General features: G+C 40.2%; 2 protein-coding genes across 2 annotated transcripts; one reads left to right on the top strand and one right to left on the bottom strand.

Annotated features, from left to right (window-relative positions):
- Positions 1-5256: 5256 nt before the first annotated feature.
- On the bottom strand, positions 5257-17986 carry LOC130163804 (endosome/lysosome-associated apoptosis and autophagy regulator family member 2-like). Its single transcript, XM_056368194.1, has 22 exons — positions 17741-17986; positions 14175-14295; positions 13897-14086; positions 13652-13799; positions 13457-13540; positions 13255-13360; positions 12991-13140; positions 12821-12909; positions 11994-12174; positions 11283-11411; positions 10795-10885; positions 10571-10673; positions 10218-10355; positions 9591-9863; positions 9198-9371; positions 8541-8730; positions 8354-8450; positions 8173-8274; positions 7915-8041; positions 7604-7782; positions 6231-6393; positions 5257-5728 (listed from the first exon to the last, which is right to left on the bottom strand). Exons 1-22 carry the CDS (start codon positions 17846-17848, stop codon positions 5657-5659), a joined length of 3015 nt encoding a protein of 1004 aa, XP_056224169.1. The 5' UTR covers positions 17849-17986; the 3' UTR covers positions 5257-5656.
- A 1589-nt stretch (positions 17987-19575) lies between these two features.
- Positions 19576-24485, top strand: klhl42 (kelch-like family, member 42). The gene is made up of 3 exons (XM_056368181.1): positions 19576-21272; positions 21766-21959; positions 22617-24485. The coding sequence occupies exons 1-3, from the start codon at positions 20509-20511 to the stop codon at positions 23069-23071; spliced, it is 1413 nt and encodes a 470-aa protein (XP_056224156.1). The 5' UTR covers positions 19576-20508; the 3' UTR covers positions 23072-24485.
- Positions 24486-26317: the final 1832 nt, after the last annotated feature.

Raw genomic sequence — 26317 nt, 5'->3', positions numbered from 1 at the left:
TATGCAATAGCACATTTTGACGTTTTTTGGCATTTTTATGCCTTATTACATTATTTTGTCTCACGCTTTGCCATACTATGATGTTTTCATTACCTTTTACGCCTTAATATACCAAGATGTTTTTTTGACATTTTATGCCATACTATACTATTACATTTTTTTGGCATTTTTATGCCATAGTATAGTTTGATGTTTTTTAGCATATTTGTGCCTTATTATATTATTTCGTCTCATGCCTTACCATACTATGATGTTTTTATGACCTTTTATGCCTTAATATAATATGATGATTTTTTGACGTTTTATGCCATACTATACTATGACGTTTTTTGATATTTTTATACAATAACATAATTTGACGTTTTTTGGCATTTTTATGCCTTACTATATTATTTTTTCTTATGCTTTGCCATATTATGACGTTTTTATGACCCTTTATGCCTTAATATACTAAGATGTTTTTTTGACGTTTTATGCCATACTATACTATGACGTTTTTTTAATATTTTTATGCAATAGCATATTTTGACGTTTTTTGGCATTTTTATGCCTTATTACATTATTTTGTCTCATGCTTTGCCATACTATGATGTTTTTATGACCTTTTATGCCTTAATATAATATGATGATTTTTTGACGTTTTATGCCATACTATACTATGACGTTTTTTTATATTTTTATACAATAGCACATTTTGACGTTTTTTGGCATTTTTATGCCTTATTACATTATTTTGTCTCACGCTTTGCCATACTATGATGTTTTCATTACCTTTTACGCCTTAATATACCAAGATGTTTTTTTGACATTTTATGCCATACTATACTATTACATTTTTTTGGCATTTTTATGCCATAGTATAGTTTGATGTTTTTTAGCATATTTGTGCCTTATTATATTATTTCGTCTCATGCCTTACCATACTATGATGTTTTTATGACCTTTTATGCCTTAATATAATATGATGATTTTTTGACGTTTTATGCCATACTATGACGTTTTTTGATATTTTTATACAATAACATAATTTGACGTTTTTTGGCATTTTTATGCCTTACTATATTATTTTTTCTTATGCTTTGCCATATTATGACGTTTTTATGACCCTTTATGCCTTAATATACTAAGATGTTTTTTTGACGTTTTATGCCATACTATACTATGACGTTTTTTTAATATTTTTATGCAATAGCATATTTTGACGTTTTTTGGCATTTTTATGCCTTATTACATTATTTTGTCTCATGCTTTGCCATACTATGATGTTTTTATGACCTTTTATGCCTTAATATAATATGATGATTTTTTGACGTTTTATGCCATACTATACTATGACGTTTTTTTATATTTTTATACAATAACATATTTTGACGTTTTTTGGCATTTTTATGCCTTACTATATTATTTTTTCTTATGCTTTGCCATACTATGACGTTTTTATGACCCTTTATGCCTTAATATACTAAGATGTTTTTTTGACGTCTTATGCCATACTATACTATGACGTTTTTTGATATTTTTATGCATTAGCATATTTTGACGTTTTTTGGCATTTTTATGCCATAGTATAGTTTGATGTTTTTTAGCATATTTGTGCCTTATTATATTATTTCATCTCATGCCTTACCATACTGTGATGTTTTTATGACCTTTTAAGCCTTAATATAATATGATGATTTTTTGACGTTTTTTGATATTTTTATGCATTAGCATATTTTGACGTTTTTTGGCATTTTTATGCCTAATTACATTATTTTGTCTCATGCTTTGCCATACTATGATGTTTTTATGACCTTTTATGCCTTAATATAATATGATGATTTTTTGACGTTTTATGCCATGCTATACTATGACGTTTTTTGATATTTTTATGCCATAATATTTTTTTGATGTTTTTTGGCAATTTTATGCCTTACTATATTATTTTGTCGTATGCCTTGCCATACTATGATGTTTTCATTACCTTTTACGCCTTAATATACCAAGATGTTTTTTTGACATTTTATGCCATACTATACTATTACATTTTTTGGCATTTTTATGCCATAGTATAGTTTGATGTTTTTTAGCATATTTGTGCCTTATTATATTATTTCGCCTCATGCCTTACCATACTGTGATGTTTTTATGACCTTTTATGCCTTAATATAATATGATGATTTTTTGACGTTTTATGCCATACTATACTATGACGTTTTTTGATATTTTTATGCAATATCATATTTTGACGTTTTTTGGCATTTTTATGCCTTATTACATTATTTTGTCTCATGCTTTGCCATACTATGATGTTTTTATGACCCTTTATGCCTTAATATAAAATGATGATTTTTCGACGTTTTATGCCATACTATACTATGACGTTTTTTGATATTTTTATGCAATAACATATTTTGACGTTTTTTGGCATTTTTATGCCTTACTATATTATTTTTTTTATGCTTTGCCATACTATGACGTTTTTATGACCCTTTATGCCTCAATATACTAAGATGTTTTTTTGACATTTTATGCCATACTATACTATGACGTTTTTTGATATTTTTATGCAATATCATATTTTGACGTTTTTTGGCATTTTTATGCCTTATTACATTATTTTGTCTCATGCTTTGCCATACTATGACGTTTTTATGACCCTTTATGCCTTAATATAATATGATGATTTTTTGACGTTTTATGCCATACTATACTATGACGTTTTTTGATATTTTTATGCAATAACATATTTTGACGTTTTTTGGCATTTTTATGCCTTACTATATTATTTTTTTTATGCTTTGCCATACTATGACGTTTTTATGACCCTTTATGCCTTAATATACTAAGATGTTTTTTTGACGTTTTATGCCATACTATACTATGACGTTTTTTGATATTTTTATGCCATACTATTTTTTTTATATTTTTTGGCATTTTTATGCCTTATTACATTATTTTGTCTCATGCTTTGCCATACTATGATGTTTTTATGACCTTTTATGCCTTAATATAATATGATGATTTTTTGACATTTTATGCCATACTATACTATGAAGTTTTTTGATATTTTTATGCAATAGCATATTTTGACGTTTTTTGGCATTTTTATGCCTTATTACATTATTTTGTCTCATGCTTTGCCATACTATGATGTTTTTATTATCTTTTATGCCTTAATATAATATGATAATTTTTTGACCTTTTATGCCATACTATACTATGACGTTTTTTGATATTTTTATGCCATACTATTTTTTTTATATTTTTTGGCAATTTTATGCTGTACTATATTATTTTGTCTTATGCCTTGCCATATTATGATGTTTTCATTACCTTTTACGCCTTAATATACCAAGATGTTTTTTTGACATTTTATGCCATACTATACTATTACATTTTTTGGCATTTTTATGCCATAGTATAGTTTGATGTTTTTTAGCATATTTGTGCCTTATTATATTATTTCATCTCATGCCTTACCATACTGTGATGTTTTTATGACCTTTTATGCCTTAATATAATATGATGATTTTTTGACGTCTTATGCCATACTATACTATGACTTTTTTTTAATATTTTTATGCGATAACATAGTTTGATGTTTTTTAGCATATTTATGCCTTATTACATTATTTTGTCTCATGCTTTGCCATACTATGATGTTTTTATGACCTTTTATGCCTTAATATAATATGATGATTTTTTGACGTTTTATGCCATGCTATACTATGACGTTTTTTGATATTTTTATGCCATAATATTTTTTTGATGTTTTTTGGCAATTTTATGCCTTACTATATTATTTTGTCTTATGCATTGCCATACTATGATCTTTTTATTACCTTTTATGCCTTAATATACCAAGATGTTTTTTTGACATTTTATGCCATACTATACTATTACATTTTTTGGCATTTTTATGCCATAGTATAGTTTGATGTTTTTTAGCATATTTGTGCCTTATTATATTATTTCGTCTCATGCCTTACCATACTATGATGTTTTTATGACCTTTTATGCCTTAATATAATATGATGATTTTTTGACGTTTTATGCCATACTATACTATGACGTTTTTTGATATTTTTATGCAATATCATATTTTGACGTTTTTTGGCATTTTTATGCCTTATTACATTATTTTGTCTCATGCTTTGCCATACTATGATGTTTTTATGACCTTTTATGCCTTAATATAATATGATGATTTTTTGACGTTTTATGCCATACTATACTATGACGTTTTTTGATATTTTTATGCCTTACTATATTATCTTGTCTTATGCTTTGTAATACTGTGATGTTTTTATGACCTTTTATGCCTTAATATAATGATTTCTTTGATGTTTTATGTACTTTATAATGTACTATGATGTTTTTTTGACCTTTCATGCCATACTATACTATGACTTCTTTTGGCATTTTTATGCCTTACTATATTTTGACGTTTTTTGTCAATTTTATTCCATACTATACTATGTCTTTTAATGCCTCACCATACTATGACGTTTTTACGTCTTCTTATGCCTGACTATACTATTTCGTTTTTATGCCTTAGAATACTATGCCGTTTTTTTGACTTTTTATGCCTTACTATACTATGTCGTTTTTATGCTTTAGTATACTATTTCATTTTTATGCCTTTGTATACTATGTCGTTTTTTTGACTTTTTATGCCTTACTATACTTAGTTGATTTTATGCCTTATTATACAATTACGTTTTTATGAATTTTTATGTCTTACTATACTATGATGTTTTTTTTAACTTTTATGCCTTACTATACTATTTCGTTTTCATGCCTTACCATATTATGATGCTTTTATGAACCTTTATGCCTTAATATACTAAAATGTTTTTTTGACGTTTTATGCCATACTCTACTATGATGTTTTTTGATATTTTTATGCCATACTATATTTTGACGTTTTTTGGCAATTTTATGCTTTACTATATTATCATCCATCAGTCCATCATTCACTTTCTTTTGGCTCTATTTTTGGTCTCCACCACCACCTAAAGGAAACATCTGGCTCTTTAATTGCTAAATGCTTCATTATCATTAGCATGTTGCAAACCAAGTCTATTTGCTGTTTGGTTTTAGAGCTTTTTTTTGCTGAAAACAGCTTCCATGAGACAATATTTGTTGTCATTTGGGACAATAAAGTGTTATCTTAAGGCTCTGTAATAATGTTTCTCTGTGGGTTCTTCACTACAACAACCTGGAGGCAGAGATTACATGACTTGTATGAACTCTAAAAATCCACACACAAAATCCCAAAGCCAAATAGGACTTTAATAAAGGTTCATCATTATCACATTGATATAAATACATGACTCTGAACAGAAAATGCCAAATAAAAATACAAAATATACAAAAAACATTAAAAGCGTGTTTCTCTTTCAGTTGCTGCCCTTGAGCATCCATGGCGTTAAAGCAGGCGTGTGTTTCCTGTTTATTCTAGAGTCGAGGGGTGAAAGCCAAGTGTCCAACCAGGCAGCCATTCTCCAGTTAGAACTGGGATCTGTATCGGTGCCCCTCCCACAATCAGGGAGGGGCGGGGGGGGGGGGGGGGGGGGTGTCAAAGGACACATAAGGAGGTGGACAGTGACACTATCACTGACTGAATGTTCCTCCATTATTTAACTCTGCCTCTGCATCTGTTGGTGTCTGTTTATCCCAGAACCCATCGATCAGACTGGGAGGATTTCAGCTGCACAGACTCACTGCTCTCTCCATCCTCATGCTGAAAGACACACACATTAAAGACGTTATTTAGAAAATTAATTACTATACTACAAATCCTGTCATTCTCAACAGTTGTGGCCGTGAGGCAGTGTTGCTAGATCGGACTGCTTCTATTCAGTCATAGCTCTAAACACAGTTACATCTGTTCATATAAGTGAAGATGTTTTACATTTAATGTGAGGTTAGACTAAAGACTTGGTGGAGATAATTTTTTCATCATTGTCCAAGTGGGTTTGGCTTTAACTAAACTTAAATATTATTAAATAAAAACTCATTATGCCCTCATACTTAGCCACAGAATATAAATTGGGAATCATGAAATAAAAAACATTACTTTAATTACAATTAGGCAGATTTGGCCCTGGAGTGGGTAAAAAGAGATCACTATTACTACTGACAGAAATAAGGACATATTATAATTTTTTATCTTTCCTAAAAATCATATACATATTATGGCAACAGATTACACTGACCATTTTAAATGAAAGCATGATACACACCTTGTTGGCTATGGCGCGGAGTTTCCCCAGCAGCGTGGGTTTCTGGGCGTAGACCACATCGTCATCAGGCTCCTCTCCTTCGACCAGGGCACAGCTGTCTGCAGCTGGCAGCTCACACTCCTTGTTGGCAGACATCACCAGACGAGAGTACTTGTACTCCAGCCTAACCACAGACCACAGAGGCTTTGTCATCATGAGGCAGCATGTCATTTAGCACAGACAGCATCCTGTGTAAATGTGTGAAGGCAAATACTAATAAAATGTGGTGTTTTTTAAACCAGGAATTCATTCTAAGGCCATGACTGGCTCAGCCGACTGGAGAAAACCAGGACCCAGCTGTGCTTCATCTGCTGCTTCATGTCTGATTATTGACTCATACATCATTTAACTTTTTTCTTTTTTTCCATCTTCAGAAATCTGCCAATAGTGAACCTGTAACTTCAGATCATGAACAGCGACAGGATATTTAAAATGTTCTAATATTTTTTTTTTTTCTTCAAAATATTGTAACCTAAATTTTCTACTGTATTCTAGAAAAATGATGACTTGTTTTTTCATAAAAACAACTTGTTTTATTCTAGATTTGTGTAATATTATCAAATGTTTTTCCTAAGGATTTTACTTTACACTACTACAAATGCTTTTTACTTCATTATAATTCTTATTAATTATAATATTATGACTTTTATTCTCGACATTTTTGACTTTATTTTAAAAAAACAATTTTTTCCTCATAAATTTTCAACTTCACTGTCATAATACTGTCTTGTTTTTGTTTGTACTATTTCAATTTTATTCTCGGAATCACAGATTTCTTCCCCCTAACATCAGCCCTCATGTTCTGTCAAGCTGATATTTTATGATAGTATCCAAAAATCAAATGTTTCTTCTTTTAAATTACTATTTAGACCAAAGGTAGTCTGTAATCTGTGGGCTCACAAAATGATTAAAGGGATGAAAAAGAAAAAAGTATGTTTCTATTATATAAAAATGATGTTAATTTTTATCTGACTTTTCTCAGTTTTTCTGATGGTTTTTTTCTCTTTTTCTTTTTTTCTTCAAAACACTGGATTCTTTCATTTCAGTTCAAGGAAAGGAAGGAGGAAGGAAAAATAACTATGTGTATGCTCACAGCACATATTTTGAGAAGGCCATGACAATGTGACACCTATTAAAAACCCAGGACTTTATAACAAAAGTTAAAAAACTACAGTCCACATCTTTCTGATATTGTAAATAAAACCTTCTGTTTACCGTCTCTGACAAACAGCTGCTGACACCTCTGCCTTTAAATAACCACTGAACCACTTAATGAGCATGTTGTCCTGGACTGACACTGATGGTGGCGTGTTATATTGGCAGGTGCGTCTCACCTCTTGTTTTTCTTCCAGAAATAGCAGGTGAGGGAGATGAGCAGCACGGCCGCGAAGGCTCCGCCGCCAACCCCGACCTTCAGCCACAGAGCGATGGCCTCGCAGGGGGAGGAGCTTCTGAGCGGTAACGAGGCACCTTTGATGCACAGCTTTGGCTCGTTCCACACGTACAGTGTTTCCTGGAGAGAGAGGGCAGAGACAGATTTTTTGACTCAGTTTCTGTCACTCTTTTAGTAATTTAACCCTCAATGACAAAGTTAATCACAGTGTGTGTGTGTGTGTGTGTGTGTGTGTGTGTGTGTGTGTGTTACCTGGACGCCTCCCTTGCAGGCTCCCTCTATCTTGTGGTAGTCGTCCTCAGTGCAGCGTGGACAGGCACTAGTGGTCTCCCACAGGAAGTGAAACGTACATCCATCACATGTTCCTGCAGGACATGAGCTGCACAAACACACACGGATCAATCCACAGATTTCCTGACATGATCTCATTTCTAATTTACCCGTAAGAGTATTAAAAAGAGATCTTTCACTTAACGGCACATACACATGCATTGCTGCATGATCAGTTACCTGGGCACAGAGAGCTCTCCTCGCTCAGACTTCCCTGGGTTACAGCGGACAGTGATGACTGAACTCCGGCCCTGATCACATGAGGCCGTCGCCTGGTTCGACCTGAAAGAAAAACATTATGAGAGACAAAACACAACGAGAACACACACACACGCCTCTGTCTCCGTCCGTCAGACTGTACCTGTAGAAGAAGTTGATGTCTGGAACGTTCCTGGAGTTTTCTGGGAAAAGCTCTGGTTTAGCGTTGACGCCGCTCAGGACGGTGTCCGCTGTCGCTCCTGGAAAAAGAAAACAGAGACAGATGTGTAAACGCCAAACATCACCGGCTGATCACAGAGCCACATGCTGCAAGTTAACGAGCATCGCACCAATGAAAGTGTCTGCGAGGCTGATGGACTGGGAGGAAATGGCCATCCTGAAGCCCCGCCCGTCTGCTGGTATGATGGTTGATTGACAGATGAAGCTGTCCACTGAGTTGACAAACTGAGCCGAGTCGCTCTGGTCGTCTCTGCTGGACACGTCGGTGACGTTGTCCGTGCAGACAGCAGCTCTCCTCCCCTGCAGCGGACACGTGCAGTCAAACAGCATGAAAAACATCTGTCAGTTGCTACGGTTACGCTTGTGATTAAATTTGATTTCTTTTTTTTTCATTCTTCACTATTTGATTCTTCAAAACAAGATGTGGAAACTGTCAGTTTGTCTCGTAGCTGGAATATTTAATGTGCTCTGATGGAGCCGCAGCCACAACACACACACATCCTACTCTCATTTAATTACACACTAGTTTGATAATGTTTTCACATGTATAGAATATATTTCTAATGCTTGAAACAAGAGGGAAAAAATGTATAAGAAACAAAAGGCTTATGATGTAAGCTGGCTGTGAGCGTGGAGGCAGCGTGAAGCCACTATGAGTGTTTCTCAGTAGTTGTGATGTAAGATTAATGTGTCTGAATAATCCTGTGTGTGTGTGTGTGTGTGTGTGTGTGTGTGTGTGTGTGTGTGTGTGCGTGTGTGTGTGTCACCTCATGGCCGCACAGGCTGATGTTGAACAGGTGAAGGTACTTGGTGCCTTTAGAGGTGAAGCTCGGCCCGATGGTCATCGAGGCCACGTCGCTCAGAGGGCTGAGGTCAAAGGTCATGGTGCGGTTGTTGTCCGTGTAGGAGAAGGAGCAGTTGCTGTAGCAGCGAGAGTGTTCCTGAAAAGAGAAGAAGAACGTGATTCGTAACGTTTTTTAATTCATTCTTTGATCAGAAAGTTCCTGATTTAAAATGAAAATGTTTCAGACTTTCTTCATCCATTTATCCACTAAGAGGTGAATGATTTCTCAAAGTAAGATGTAAGCAGATAAAAGCATTGTGTCAGTATCAGAACCATCAGCTGACACCCAGTCCGAACCCAGAGGACGTGTCTCTACCTTGTTGCTGATACTTCCATGTCCACATGCGACGCACGCGTCCTGCCCGTAGGTGTGTCGTCCTGCCAGGTGTGTGTTGGGCGGACACTCCTGGCATCGGTTGGTGTCTCTGTCGATGTAAAAACCAGCGGGGCAGGGGACGCAGGAGGAGCCGGCCCGCTGGGAGTTCTGGGGGACCAGAGCGCACGCCCGACACGCCGAGGCCACGCCGTCCAGGACGTTCGTCACGCTGATGGAGTACAGCTTCACCGCGTCGCTGACGTAGCGACGCACCTACAGACACAGGACGAGGGTAGAAACATGAAGCTTGATATCGAATTTAATGTTATAATTTAAGCAAGCGAATAAAACAAAGCATAAATGATCAAGGCAGCTGTAACCACTAAAACTATGTGGATAGTGAAAAGATAAAACATTAAACACAAATTAAAAACACATTAATGATCCGTATGAATTAAAAAACCATTAAGAAAATAAAAATAATGAAGACCAACAAGCGATCAGTGAAAAGGTGTGTAAAAATAAAACTATTAAAAAGTAAGAATAAAATGTGATACGTAGCAAAGAACAAAATAAAAATGAGAATCACGTGACGGTAAAAGCTGCAGCAGCTTAAAATTCACTCACGTCCAGAGCGTGGTTGGTTCTCTGGAACGCCCATGTGTATGTGACGGAGGCGTTCCTGGTCATGCTGTGTGTGTACGACTGTTTCCCCTTGTTGCCCTCCCAGGACTCCACCACCGTGGTGCTCTTCCTGTTCACATCCTGCAGGGGGCGTCGCAGCACAACAATCAGACGGGGAAAAAACGGGGTTGGATTATCATTAAAAAACAATTAGCAGAGCGCCGCAATGAACTGGACCTCAGTGACACGACACGACTGTTCTGGCTCGCTGGTGAAAATAGTCGCTTAATGCCACACACACACACACACACACACACACACACACACACACACACACACACGTGTCAAGCACACACCATCATGAAGTAGAGCTCACAGTCGGCGGAGCAGATGGTCTCGAACACGAAGGTGATCCGGCCAAACTCGATGCCGGTCATCCCTGAGAGCGAGGCTGGGACCCTGCCACACACACACAGACACACACACAAACACAAACACAGGCCGTGGGTCAGGACACACACTCTCAACATTATCCCACACTGTGTTGCTGAAGTGTATTTTTACCAGGTGATGTACGTACTTGAAGCCGGGCACATGCAGACTGAGGATCAGATAGTCGTTATCTGAACTGCCTGCTCCGCTGCGGATGTGGTCGCCTGCTACCTCCCATCCTGACGAGGAACAACAACACTCACTTTACACTTTATACATCAGACATTGAACGCATCATCAGACTGGACGGCAGTGACAGCAATGGACTTTATTTTCTTTTCTCTTAAGTTACTTTTTTGGGCAGTTTTTTATGCATTAATTTGACAGTGGAAAGTGGAGAGAGACAGGAAATACAGGAGAGACATGTAAAGGATCCCGGATATATGATGTGAGGGTTGATTCGTATTAGTGGTTGTGATTAGGTCGGATAAAGTTGAATATTCTGGTCGTATCAATGAAGAAATGCTCATTTATTTTTATTATTTATTCTGTTAAAGAGCTTTACTGAAACTACACAAATTAGACAACGACCTCTCTTTCTCTCTCTCTCTCTCTCTCTCTCTCTCTCTCTCTCACCGTTCATGTCGTCACATTTGGAGTTGCCCACGTTGAAACAGGAAGTCTTCATGTTGGACGGCAGCACGTTCCACCATTTGTACTCGTATCCCAACACGGGCTCTGTACCTGCAGGGCACTTGGCACACACTACAAAACACACACGCACACACACACACACACACACACACACACACACACACACACACACACACACAAAGCTTTAATTAGACACTACAGTGACACTTCCCTGTAATATTATGTTTACACATCTTTTCAGGAGGGGGTTATAATCAGCTCGGTCGCCTCTTTGGAGCGAACACTGAGAATGAAGGAGAGGACGTGACGGGACCGGATGGAGCGGCTCTTTGAAGTATACGACTGTTATGAAGTGAACAGAAACTACGAGGGAGTGTAACGGGACTTTGAATAGAAAGTGTTGAAGATAATTAAATAGATTTCACTGTCATATCACAGAACAGGTGCCAAAAAAACGAGCTGTTTGTTTGTTTGTTGTTGGACTAAAACAAGACTTTGAACACATCACACTAAACCAATAATTGATCAATCTAGAAAATAACTGGCAGATTAACCGATAACAAAAGTAATCAATGGTTGCAGTTGTCTGTGTAGATACTGTATGCTTATACTTGGATAAATACAGTTATATCCATACAGCATCAGTGCCTCAGTGACAAATGGACAGATGTGAGCAGATGTGAGCAGGGTTACCATTGGTGCCGTCGGAGTGGGTTCCAGGTGGGCAGGGCAAACAGGTGGAGTCGTTGCTGTTGTAGTAGCCGGGGTTGCAGGGGGGGCAGGTCTCTCTCTGCCCCGTCGCAGGCAGCTCCACAGCTCCAGTGACGTTCTCCACACAAATCTTTGGCTCCACCCAGCGATACAACACCTGCGTCTGTACCCGACAAAAAACCACAGAGGACGATATTAGCGAAGGGTGGAGGGATTCTCAAAGGAAAATAAAATAAAAAATAGAGTTTAAAAGACACAAAAACAAACAATAGCATCAACAATAAAGGGATGTGTTTCTTTTCTGCTCCTGAACAATCGTCACTTTCACTCAGCTCTTTCAAAACAAGGTCGTGGGCGAGAGCCAGCGACGCTGATTGTGGATCAGGTGACATGCAAAGTGTTCACTAAGCGATTCATCATTTCTTCCCCCGTCACGTGGTGAGACTTGATTCCTGTTCCTGCTGCAGCGCAGTGTCCTGAGAGAGCTGACAACACGTCGTCTCTCTTTATTATCAGTTCAAACGTAATGCAGGACGATGCTTCATGAGATCTGCACATGAAGGTGCAGTGGTCGGAAGATAAAAAGGAATTTTCAGGAATTAAATATAAAACCATCAGGGGTGTTTGTCGTCAGAAGTCTAGTTTCAGTTCCATTGTTTTGCTTTATTTACCTAGAAATCAACTGATCAACTGATCTTTGACAACTTATCAAATACTACCTTAAAATTCTTCCTATTCCCATGACAAAGAGGGTGTGTTTGTACATGTGTGTGTGTGTGTGAAATGTAAAACGTGTGGACGCCACTGACCTTCCCTTCGCTGTCGCAGGCCGTGTGGATCTGGAAGTAGTCCTTCCCCGAGCACGGCGGCCTCACTTTGCATTCTGCCCATCCCTCATCTGCGAGAGGAGTGTGTGTGAGTGCAAAGCGCCGAGACAAGAACGCAGAGGACGCGGTTTTATGATGACACGCGTACATACGTGAGTAGTGGTGCTCGGGACACGGTGTACAGGAGGACGCCCCCTTCACGGAGTAAGTGTTGCTGGGACACGGCTGGCAGGACGAAGAGCCGGGGGCGGCGCTGAACCAGCCGGGTCGGCACGGAAAACACTCGGACGTGTAGGCAACACCTGGACACATGTGTGCATACTGTGTGTGAGGTAGCAGCACATGCACGCAGCGTCTTTTCACCTGGTAAATATGAAGCTCTAGAGAGAAATCGACATCAGAGACGGGATTCTGACCTTCGATTTGGATGTTCTTGAGCAGCACAGGTTTCACCATCTTCCCTCCCACCAGGATGCCAGTGGTTCTCCAGTACAGGATGTTTGTACCGGACTTCAGACTCACCTGAAACAAAGATGAACACACACACAATCCATAACATATACACACACACACACACACACACACACGCACGCACAGGAGGCAGAATCACATCCTCACCGTGTGTGTGTCCCATTCTCCATTGCTGGTGATCCACTTCTGGTCGTCACTCTGGGCCATTTCCTGACACTGCTCGTTCCGGACCTGAACACACGTTAAAGCAGAAGTTCATTTTACAGTCTGACATACATATTGTTGGATGATTACATACGTATCAGTGTCTGTGATGTTTTGGATGCAGTGAGAGGCGCTCACATAGAACTCAAAGAAGATGTTGTTGTCGGGGTACTGGTAGGTGAAGGAGACGGAGCCCTGCTTCTCCAGATGGACGGCGTAAACCAGAGACACTGTGCACTCGTCGCGGTTTGACTCCAGATACACGCCCTGCGGCGTCCATGATGAGCTGCAACAACAACAAACACTCAGCAAAACAGCAAGGAAGAATGGATAGCAGTGTTTGTGGGAATAGCAGTTTGTGTGTGTGTGTGTGTGTGTGTCACCTGTTACAGGCCTGACTGTCCTCTCCATTGGGCCCGGGGTCCATGAAGCTGGCCAGGCTGGTGAAACCTGCAGGGATGGAGTCCCATTGGTCAAAACGGAGGCCGCTGCCCAGAGAATAGGAGCCGGCTGCACACGGCGTGCACTCCTGTGTGGACATCTCTAAAAACATCCCAGCCGGACAGGAGAAAGCTGAGAGACAGGGAGGAAAAGAAGGTCAGATTTACACGTAAACATACACACACACACACACACACACACACACACTGGCAGTACTCACAGCAGTCTGTTCCTCTGGTGGGAGGTGGGAGGTCTGAGCAGGAGCCTGGATTGAGAGGGATGGCGACTCTCCATCGTGACCCTGTGCTGTCACACTCTGTGTACTGGTAGTAGTAGTCTGCCTGCAGAACACACACACACACACACACACACACACACACACACACACACACACACACACACACACACACACACACACAAATAGATACAAAGATCAATACAGCGTAATTTTCTATTCCATATCAAATAAAAGCTTGTCATATAAAAGGGAACATTGGAGATGGAGGCGTTTTAAGGGTGAAAGTGGTGGCTGACCCCGGTCACCACGGAAACCAACCGCTGGAGCACTAATGGTCCATTAAGAGCACAACAGAAGGTCATCAGTACAGTGGCTTCTTTCCAAGGACGCCTGCTTGTGACATTACGCTCTTATCATCTGAACTGACCGAACATTGATTTAGAGGCGCGAGTCCTTTTAACCTGCGTCCAGAGCTGGAGACCAACACTCACCGCACCTCAGAGCGGTTCTCTTGTTTTTCATTTACCACATATTAGAACATGTTCGTTTTTTTTCTGTTTTATTTTGCAATATATCTTTTATTCTTTTCATTCATTTTGTAACATTTTTTAGAAAACAACCTCTTTTGAACAAGTGAAAAACTCTGCTCTAAACAACCTTCACCAGCTTTATCTTTCAGACTGAAATGTCATTTTAAATAAATAAATAAATAAATGAATGAATACTGAACAAACCAAAGGATAATCAGTGAACATTTGAGGCAGTAAAAGGCAGATTTTGTTGCCTTTGCCCAGAGCTGAGCTGTCTATTTCCAGTCTTTATGCTAAGCTAAGCTAAGCTAGCCGGCTGCTGCCTGTAGCTTCATACTGAAACAGACAGCAGACATGAGAGTGATATCATCTTCCCATTGAACTTTCGGCAAGGAAGCGAATAACTTCCCCAAAATATCAAACGCCCACATGACCTGGACGACTTTCTATTCTTGATTTAGGAGTTTTCACCCACTCTTCCCGCAGATCACTCTTCATGATCGAAGATATTTTTAGTCCGTCCTGCACACACTGCATGTTTCAGATCTACCCACAGACTCTCAGCGATGTTCAGGTCAGGAGACTGTGAGCGGCCGTCTGTTTCCTGAACTCACTCATGGTGGATTGTTTGCTTCGGATCTTTCCGGCTGATTATTTTCACCCACATGTTTAACAACTGGCTGAAGGGAGATTAATAAATACTGACATAGTAGGGTTTCCCAACTTTTGCACATGCCACAATTAATGTTTCCTTTTTTCTATTTTTTCATCATGAAATTGAAAGTAACATTAACATTTGAAGAAACAACAGTAAACTGTTATGTTATATATATACAGCTGAGTAGGAGCAGAGTTTTGTAGCTTTCAGTGAGTTTGACGAGTTCAAATCCAAATGCAGCTTCAGATACTTTTTCCATCCTGATCAGAATAAAAATTTGCGGCTGAGTTTTTGTCATTTTCTGAACGTTGTCAGAGCTTTTGTCCTTCAGTATGAAATATCAGCAGAGTCAGACCAAATAGATGAATGTCCATCTTTCCTGTTGTCTGCATAAATCCTTCAATCTCCTGACTCAGAGGTTGGATTGTCATGGTGCTGAATTCTACCCCCCCCCCCCTCTGCTTTTCACCAGTCTCCATGACAACCAGCGTGAGTCACCCTGGAGACCAGCGAAACACATTAGCCCATGTCCTTTTTATCAGCCTCACCTTTCCCTCCGCTGTCAGCACGTTAGCGCAGGCGGCACCAAGACCTCCTGTTTGTCCATGAACAAACAAACAAACAGCAGGTGCATCACAGCGCAGCTTCACATGCAACTGTTTGTATGTTTGTTTAAGTGTGTGTGTGTTGGGGGGCGTAAAGCATGAATTGACATCTTTATGGCTGCAGAGAGGTTATTAGTCTTTTAAAAGAGCTCAGGCTTAACTGTACTGCACACACACACACACACACACACACACACACACACACCCTACATCTGCAAACCAGCTCTCCCCCTCTCGCTGGTTAATTCCCCTGGACACACGTGGCAGGTTGGTTTCTGCGACTGTTCCAGTTTAATTAGTTGCTACTGAGATGTGGTCGCTCTGCTGCAGACAGCTGCTGATTCGTCTGCCCAGCTGAACAGCAGGTTCGGGGGAGGAGAGGGAGATCTGCCAGAGCGAGGTTTTTGGACTCCGAGAATGTTGCATTAAAAGTACAAAACAAGCTTCAGTTACAGGTTTTCTACGCTTTAATTCTACATATAATGGGAGAGTGATTTGAATTTTGTTAAAAATTTAGATATGCAAAATTAACTGTTTGTTTTAAGTAGAGTACATCTACAGAGTGACCACTGGGTACCACTTTCTAACAAGGCAGCAAGCTGTGATCAATGACTCTATTACTGGTTAATAAACCATTTATTAATGTTTTATAGATCAGTAATCAGACATTGATGAGAATAACTTTTGAGTTGCCAGGTTGTGAAAAATCCTCTCTTGTTGTTGTGAGGACATCTGGACCCAGATCCATTTCTAAACAGCTCGTTAACATTTATAACTACACACTTCATAGATTACTGTAGAACCCTTAATTAAGTATTTATTAACATTTATAAGTGACCGATTAACTTTTGCTAATGTCTTACTACAAACTGAGAAACCCATTACTCTTCTTTAAGGACTTAATGATTTCCCTGGCAACTGAAAAGTGGTTGTTACTAATGGCTTATAACTGAACTGCAAAGCATTAGTATATGATTTATTAACCACTAATAAAGACATTAATTACACCACATAAACCCTTGTCAGAAAACACAAATAATAATATCTATTTTTATATCTAACTCTTGGCAAGAAAGCATTAAAGTTATTTTCCAAATTCCAATTTCTCCTTAAAACTGGATGTTAATTTAAAATTGAGCTACTAGTGATGTGTGTAAATTAAACACACAGCCTGCTGAAAGAGATGCTGCCCACTGCTTTCACTGTAATCAATGAGGCAGCATCAGAAAAGCCTGACAGCCCAGCCTGCCCCCCCTCCCTCCTCTTCCTCCTCCTCCTCCTCCTCCTCAGCGGGTAATCCTGGCCGGGCCGGCCGGCAAGAGGCTGCTCAGAGGAGGGGATGGAGGCCAGCACACAGCGTCATCTTGTTATGGAGCGTGTTTATAGTCAACATGAAGCGCATTTTAAGCCGATCAGCAGCGTGGAAAGGACAAAGCTGAGCCAAAACATAGTAACTGGAGTACGACTTGTAGTAGTAGTGTTTTTTTTATTGTGCATTAGAGAAGCCTTATGGATCTAATCTGGTTGTTTATTCCTGGATGCATGGCCATTTTCTTAACTTGATCACCGCATTGTAGTAGAGGATAAACATTTAAAACATCCTCATGACAGCCATGATAAAAAAAAAAGAAAGAAACATTAAGACCCTGATTTTTGCGTTTTAAAAGGAAACATCTTCTGCACAGTTCTGTTTTGAAGTGGCGTCAGGATAAAAGGAAATAATAACAATGATAATGAACAATAAAGAGCGCTCACCTCATCGCACGGCCGCAGGTCTCCGTCGGCGGACACGGATGATGTAAGAGCGGTGATGATGAGTAAAAGGCAGCGGGGGAACCTTGCGGCCCACACCTGCTCCCGCATCCTCAGCTCGGATCACAAACAGCCGGCTGTCCGCTGCCTGGAGCCACAAACATGAAACAGGCCGAGCGGTGAGGCTTTCTGTGGCGTCCCTGTCATTGATGCGCCTGCCTGCCTGTCTCTCGCCCTCCCCCCCCCTCCTCCTCCACCTCCCCCTCCTCCACCCACACCACTGTCAAACCACACTGTTTATTAATGACTCTTCCGGTCCGGTTTTCAGATTAAAACTCTCATTTTATTCCTAGAATGAAGTTTAGGAATAAAGATTTGACAAAAACTACAAGGTGCAGCACAGTGCAATGATAGTATTCTCATTCCCGCATATTATTATCATTATTAGGCTATTTACATTGATAGAATTATTGGCAGCAGTAGGCTATTAGTAGTATTGCTTGTCATATGATAAATTTTAAATTTTAAAAAAGGCATTTTAAGAATTTATACACTAACGTTAAAGTGATATACAATTTTGTCTAACAATAATTGCTGAAATGATTGACTGATAAATCAATGAGTCGATCAACAGAAAATTAATTCGCTTGGCAGGCAGAACATGTTTCATCTTAAAAGTCTAAGATTAACAACAGCAAAACTGTTGAGTAAAATCCTCCACATCACATTTGAACAATTCACTGGAACAATTTTCTCTGACTGGACATGCAATTTGAAAATACTGGTGGCTGAACACATTAACTGTGTCAAGGAGCGCGCTATATCATATCAGAGATGGATGACAATGGCTGTCTAATGTCTTTTTTTATTTATTAAAAGGTAATTTACAGACTGTAGACCCTACTACTGTGTATGTAAACAATATTTGCCCGCTATGCTCTTATTTTGAAGGCCCCACCGCCTGCTTCAGTGTGTTTTCTGTAACTTCACTCCCTTCTCGGTGCTAAAGCCTCAGTCATACAGTGACGCCACCAGTGTGATAACAAACGTTATCTTGATTGACAGCTGGACATGGACAACAGAACTGCTGATCTTCTTAAAACTGTGCACTGATAGACGAATATGAGCTGGAGAGTTCCATCAAACTGTGTAATTTTTTACAGATAATGTGGGCTTAGCAAAGAAGTCTAGAAACAATAAAATCTTGAAACGGCCAAACTCTAGAAGTTTTGCAGCTAATGTTGGCTTTATAATGTCCAACCTTCAATACTGTGTAATGTTGATTGAGGCTAGACTCTTTGCCCAAGAGTTATTTGGTAAAGTTAGCCATATAATATTCAGCTTTTAGCATGAGCTGAAGCCATCTTTGTAATTGTAAGGTTCAAAAGTTAGCGGCTTATGCTAAGCCTAATGTCCAAAGGTTAGCTAATGCTACCCTTGAAATTTCCAAAGGTTAGCTGCTAACGCTAGCCTAATGTTCAAAGGTTAGCTAATGCTACCCTTGAAATTTCAAAAGGTTAGCTGCTAACGCTAGCCTAATGTCCAAAGGTTAGCTAATGCTACCCTTGAAATTTCAAAAGGTTAGCTGCTAACGCTAGCCTAATGTCCAGGGGTTAGCTGCTAACGCTAGCCTAATGTCCAAAGGTCAGCTAATGCTACCCTTGAAATTTCCATAGTTAGCAGCTAATGCTAGCCTTCCAGCGTAGGTATTAAACTCACCACGAAGAACAGGATTTTTAATTGGTCTTGCTGAGTGCTGCATATGTCAAGAGTATCGTGCCATGACCAAAATAAAACATTATGTTGTTCATCTATGTAAAGAAAGAAAGATTACATTTGATTATTATATTTGCATTTGTCTGATTGTGGTATTGATTATTTAGTTTCTTCTCTACAGTTCGTATGTCTTTTTCTCCTTGTGACGGACGGTATATCAAAAAGCAGGTGTAAAAACCTTTTATTAAAGGAAATGGAGGGAGTCAAGATGAATGACTGTATTTAACATTTTAGTATATGTATTTACATTACACATTAGCCTTGCAGTAGCCTTAGTCTTGTAGCCTAGGTGCACCGGACTTCTTACAGCCTCCTATTGAAATGAGAACTTTTTGTTTTATTTTTAACGTTGTTTGAACTTTAATTTATTTCTTTCCTCACCTGTTGATGTCACATACTGCATTGAATCGGTTGTTTTTAATTGATCATTTTCTTGGTTTTGTGTACATTTCTACGAGTGTAGGTTGATCAATGATATGAGCAGTTCTTCCACTTACCGGGAGGTGGCAGCAGCAGCTCTGCGAGAAAAAAAAATACCTCACGAAGAAGAGTAAAACCCGGATATGATGTAAGTGCAGAATCAAAACAGTTAAAATTTGACAGCTCGGCATCGTCCCGCTAATGGTTTATAAAATGCAATGGGAAATGTTACTGCCACTGTCAGAAATAAACTACATTATCTAACCAACATCTTTAGTGACTGGGGCGACTTTTTAGCGGACTGTCGAGGAATGCTAACCCGAGGAAAAGGCTCTTTTGGCTAGTTTACCTAGTAACTGCAGCGGTTCTTCTCCGGCTAACTGATTAGCTCCCCCGGCTAACGAAAGTTGCTCCATGGCGATCTATGGGTTGAACATGACCATATATAGACCGGCCACAGAGCTCCCTCGCCGGTGAAATGTAAACGGTGACTCGCTCAGGAGGCCGACAAAGGGCAAGCAAAAACAAAACTCAACCTGAAGTTAATAAAAGACACCCAGCTTGCTAGCTTCACCATGTCATCTGACCAGATTATTGCCATCGTCATGGATGACAAAATCTACGAGGTGAATAAGAAGAAGCTGATAGAGAAGAGCGACTATTTCCGTGCGCTGTACAGCTCAGGTATGAGGGAGTCCACGGAGGACTCGGTGCAGCTGCAGGGGCTCAGCGTCCCCGGGCTGGAGCTGGTCCTGGAGTTCATCAACACCTCTAAAGTTCAGGTTGTCAATGAGACTCTGGAGGACCTGATTGAGACCGCCTCCTTTTTACAGGTCACCTCCATCCTGAAGCTCCTGACCTCGGAGATCCGGCTTGACAACTGCGTGGAGCTGTACAGCCTCTCTGAGGTTTATGGGACTCATGATCTGCGTAATGCTTGCCTCAAATACATGACCTGCTACTATCATCCCATGCTGAGGCGGCCTGAGTACAGCAGCCTCCCCTCTGCTGTTCGAGACCAGGTCAGGGAGATGCGCATGAAAGGCACTGCCACCCTGGTAGCCATCGGAGACTTCACCTGTCTGTCCTTGGACGTGCCTGATCAGGATGAACCCTGGTCCATGCTGAGGTACGGAGAGGTGGAGCAGCGCTGGAAACCGCTGGCAAACAACCTGCCTCCAGATATGATCAACGTCAGAGGATACGGCTCAGCTGTCCTTGACAACTACCTGTTCATTGTTGGTGGTTACAGGATGACGAGTCAGGAGATCTCTGCGGTGCACTGCTACAACCCCTGCAGGAACGAGTGGAACCAGGTGGCTCCGCTCAACCAGAAAAGGTAGGTCCAGATCTAGAGTACTGTGCAAAACCTTTAGGCACTTGTTCATATTCTTATCCATCACAAGATACCATCAAGATACCATTCATTCTGCAGTAGGGCAGCGAACCACGACATACGACCAGAGTCATAAAGAGCTATATTCAGACAAGAAAAACAGGAAGTCCTGCAACAGATGCTGAACATCACGGAGTCACATGAAGAGACAGAAGACACTGAGACAGACTGAATCCACACAGGAACTGTGGCAAGTTCTCCAAGATGTTTGGAACAACTTACCTGCCAATTACTTTGAAAAACGTTATCAATTAATTTCATACAAAATACAGTAAACAGAAAAAAAGAAAACTTATTTATGACATTACTTTTGAAAGCGTCCTAACTTTACTTTTAGTGCCTAAAACTTTTGCACTGTACTGAGCCTGCATCCCCTCCCAGGCCAGTTGTCTGTTTGTTGCTGTCATGTTTCACTTCCTGTGTCCTCTTCTTTCAGGTCCAACTTCAAGCTGCTGGCGGTACAAGGGAAGCTGTACGCAGTAGGAGGCCAGTGTCTGGGCACGGTGGAGTGTTACAGCCCGGAGCAGGACTGGTGGACCTGTGTGTCCTCGATGCCCGACCCGCTGGCTGAGTTTTCCGCCTGTGAATGCCAGGGAATGATCTACGTCATGGGTGGATACACTGCAAGAGGTTAGTATAAGTTAGTAGCTACTGAAGTGTTTTTCACTCTCTGTTAAATTCTTAAGCCATAAGAGATTGTGGCAAATGTTTCAGCTGGTAGAGTAGGTTGTCTATAAATTGCAGGGTTGGGGGTTTTTATCCCTGGCTCTTCCTCTCTGCATAATGAAGTGTCCTTGAGCAAGGCACTAAACTGCTCCAGATGAATAATCCAGGAACAAGGACACCTTGACGTGTATTATAACAATTTATCTAACTTCAATTAAAGGACTTTGGCATAGGCACAGGATGTTATAGTAGTAATTGCTTCCATATTGTATAAGTTATTAGATCATCACTACGTGATCAACAGAAAATGAACCGCCGACTATTTAGATAATTTATTAATCGTTTCAGTAATTTTTCAAGCACAAATGCCAAACATTTACTTTTCTCAAATGTGATGATTTGGTGATTTTCTATATTGTATATGATGGTAAACTGAATATCTTTGTGCTGTGGACTGTTGCTCATAAAAAAAGAAGCAATGTCAATATATCTCCTTGGTTGTGGCTGCAATTTTCACTGTTTCCTGACATTTTAGAGACAAAGCGATTAATAGTTAAATCAGGAAAATCATCCTTTAACTGTTGCTTTGTCTGCTGCTTTGACTTTTTCTGTGTCTAACAGATAGAAACACAAACGTCCTCTGCTACTGCCCCACCTCTGACACCTGGACGGTGTTTCGCTCCTGTTCAGCCCACATCCGCAAGCAGCAGATGCTCTCAGTGGAGGACACCATCTACCTGGTGGGCGGCTACACCCACGAGCTGGAGGCGGGCCGGAGGCAGCGACGCCCCAGCCAGACGGAGGACGTACTGACTGTGCAGTCCTACAACGTCACCACGGGGGAGTGGATCCAGCTGAAGGAGAACACGTCCAAGTCGGGCCTGAACCTGACGTGCACGCTGCACAACGACGGCATCTACATCATGAGCCGGGACGTCAGCCTGCCCACCAGCCTGGAGCACCGCGTCTTTCTGAAATACAACATCTTCTCCGACGCCTGGGAGGCCTTCAGGCGCTTCCCGGCTCTGGGACAGAACATGCTGCTGTGTTCGCTTTACCTCCCCAACATGCTATGACTCACAGGGCTGATGGGAAACACTTGCGTGAACACTAACAGATAGAGGAGCCTGTGCAGCATTAATATTGGCCAGTGTGTGGCTTGCTTGTTCTTGCACAGATTGCAGCTCTGTGGCATTAGTGGGAACAGCGTGCGGTTGCCAGGTTGAACCCCTCGTGACCTCTGTGCCTCGGAAAGAAAAAAAAAAAAAAAAAAAAAAAGCACTACATTGTACATACTGCTGTGGATGCAAAAACAAACGCTACAATGACAAGTATGAAAGCGTTGAAGCGCCATGGCCCGTAGGTCAACAGCATCATAACAGCTAGGCCCAGTTTGTGCCTCTCATGGATTAGCATTAAAGTTGCATTCAAATCACAGTGGTAATCATCTGTACTCTGAAAATAATTGCCCAAAAAACCCACTTATGTCTGTTCTGATGGTATTTCCAGCACCCTCAAAGACTCTTAACCATCTGGATGAAAAATGTTTTGCATACTGGACGATGAAAACGATTTCTCTTTCTTTTTTTTAATCATGCAGCAGGCCGAATATTTTTCCATCCAGATGGTTAGAAGAGTGTTTGAGGATTCTGCACATGCCTTCAGAACAGACATAAGTGGGTTTTTTAAACATCGCTGAGTAATTATTTTAGATTCTTAGCACGGTGACTCAAATGTAACACTAGTGCATGAGAGGCACACGCTGCAGCTACGTAACAGCATGCTTTTAAATCTATGGGCCAGAATATTCCTGATGTTTACACTCCACATACGGCATTGGTGTACATGTTTATCCATAAGTCACTACAGACCTTAAATTATCTCAGAAACAAAACACATTTTCTTCTCTTCATGTATTGTACATAGCAGATAATCATGAGAAATGGCTTTGGTTTTACACTGCCAGTTTTATGGGAATTAGAAGATTCTTTGAAGTTGTACTGTGGGATGTGAATTGGCTCAGAGGGAGCTTTATGTGTTGTATGTTAACTTGCACACCTGTCTTATTTTCCAGAGACACACTAAGCAAAGCTTAAAGCGCAAATTCCATTAAATCAATGATGCACATGTGCCTTCTGCAACCTCAGTTGATAGGAACTTGATACAAAAAAAAAGCACAAAATGCAAGACTTTGTTACATTGCCAGCAACTGACCAAAACTGCTGTGTTTTATTTTCCTTTCTGCTAAAGCAGATTTTGTTTTCATTAAGGTTGTTCTTAGTTCCTTGATTAAACAATGAGTGTGCGCAGATTTCAAAAATAAGCCTCAAAGCAACATTTATTTCTTAAACTCTAATTTTGGAGAAAGTGCCGCACTTAAAATGTTTGATTTGAAGGATTTCAGCTTTTCTCTGCATTACTTCTATCTGTTTGACAGTTTGGAAATTTAGGTCATGATAATAAAGATGATGTTCAGGGGTCTATTTTCAAGTCCTGTTTTTGAATTCACTTTTACGACACGTGTTTTTACTGTGTTATTTCTCCACATTCTGCTTGTTTGGCCTTTATTTTCATTCAGAATTTCCAAATCAACTGAGAACACGGGCTCCTCGTAACATGGATAATCTGCAATGTGACCTCTTACCAAAATATCTGCCTTGTTATCGGAGTAAGTCCTGCGTCTGTAGGTGACTCTGGTCCGATGCTTGCCAGGAAAATGTGGCTCAAAAGACCAGACCAATCTGTATTGGGGTTCCTCGGACCCCTGGGGGGGCTGCATACAGGCTGTTCACATTATGTCGCCACCTGTAGGGAGTTAGGGAGGTTATAATCATCAGGGAGATGACACATGAACACATATTTTAGTTGTAGAGTTCAGGGGTGTACAACTGTCCTGGGATTCTGCGGCAGAAAAACATGGACAAATAAAAACCGAAACTATCTGCAACAGAAATTACTTTTTTTGTCATTTGGGTGAACTGACCCTTTAAATTACAATAAATAATCCCCAGAGAAGAATGTATTATGCCTGTCAGCACTGTTACTCCTCTCACTCTAACATTTTCCTCCATGATTTCCACTTTTTATTTTCTGAATACTCAAGTCATCATTTAGTCTGTCAAATGTACGAAAACGGTAAAAAACAAAAGTCTAAAAATGGAACAGAATTCCCATCACAATGTCCCAGAGCACATGATGGCTTTTTTTTTAAATAGTAATACAGTAATATAAGACAGCAAAAACAGAAAATCCTCATATTTAAAAAGCTCAAAGCGCTGAACATTTGGCATTTTTAGTAGAAAAAAATAACTTCAACGATCAATCCATACCACCCCCCCCCCCCCACAAGCTTCCAAATCATCAAATATGTGTGGCTGAGACGTTCAGACCACCTCTGATTGAAATCAGAACAAAATTGCGAGTGACTTCACATCTACAGAGCTGTGTGTGTCCCTCTGTGGCTGTAAAATGCCATCTGAATTCATTAAACATCATGTTCGACAGTCTGAATACTGATGCATGTGAAACATCCGGGAAAAGAGAGGAGCGGCGACCAGCAGGGGGCAGCACACGCTTTTGAAACATCACATTTCTCAGTAGGCAAACTAGTTTCCACTTCACCTTCACAAGGACTCCCTGTTTTATAATAAAAAAAAAAAATCATCATTCTTCCATTTCAGCTCTCTCTTTTGATACTATCATACATTTTCTGAAAGTAGAAGTTTCACATGAAACCTTCCATACCTGCGGGCTGAATCATCACCGATACAAATACGTGTCATCGTCATCTTCAGAGGTCAGGAACAAACACGGGTGTTATTTATAGATTTTGTTGGTGTGGACGGATGGACGGATGAATGAATGGAAGAAATTGGGTTCTTTAATTCCTAGTGGCTGGCACATAGAGGGGGGAGAGGGGGGGATCAATGGTTGCCATCAAGTGGTCCAGATTGATCCCCTGTGTGGGGTCAGACCACAGTGATCTCTCACACCTCCACAGCAGGGGGGGGGGGGGGGGGGGGATACTGAGGCCAATCACTGCTTAAGGCAAACTGTGTTGGTCTGGGAAACAACGTGTCTGACATGATGTGGTGCCGCGGCTACAGAGTGTGTTTGTAGATTAAAGGTGGAGTGTAAAGGTTAGAAATATTACAGAGTGTTTGCTTTTTCTTTCTGTTTTTTTTCCGGGTGAGAGTCAACTGAGTAAATGTGCTGTGAATTCAGAGGTGAGCATGCGTCTGTGTCGAGTGTGTGACGGAAAGAGGAGGGCTGAGAGAGAGAGAGAGAGAGCGTGAGAGAGAGAGAGAGAGAGAGAATATACT

This window comes from Seriola aureovittata, chromosome 22, assembly GCF_021018895.1.
Source record: "Seriola aureovittata isolate HTS-2021-v1 ecotype China chromosome 22, ASM2101889v1, whole genome shotgun sequence".
Classification (NCBI taxonomy): domain Eukaryota; kingdom Metazoa; phylum Chordata; class Actinopteri; order Carangiformes; family Carangidae; genus Seriola; species Seriola aureovittata.
Note: the sequence above shows the minus strand (reverse complement) of the source record. Positions and strands in the feature narration are given on the sequence as shown.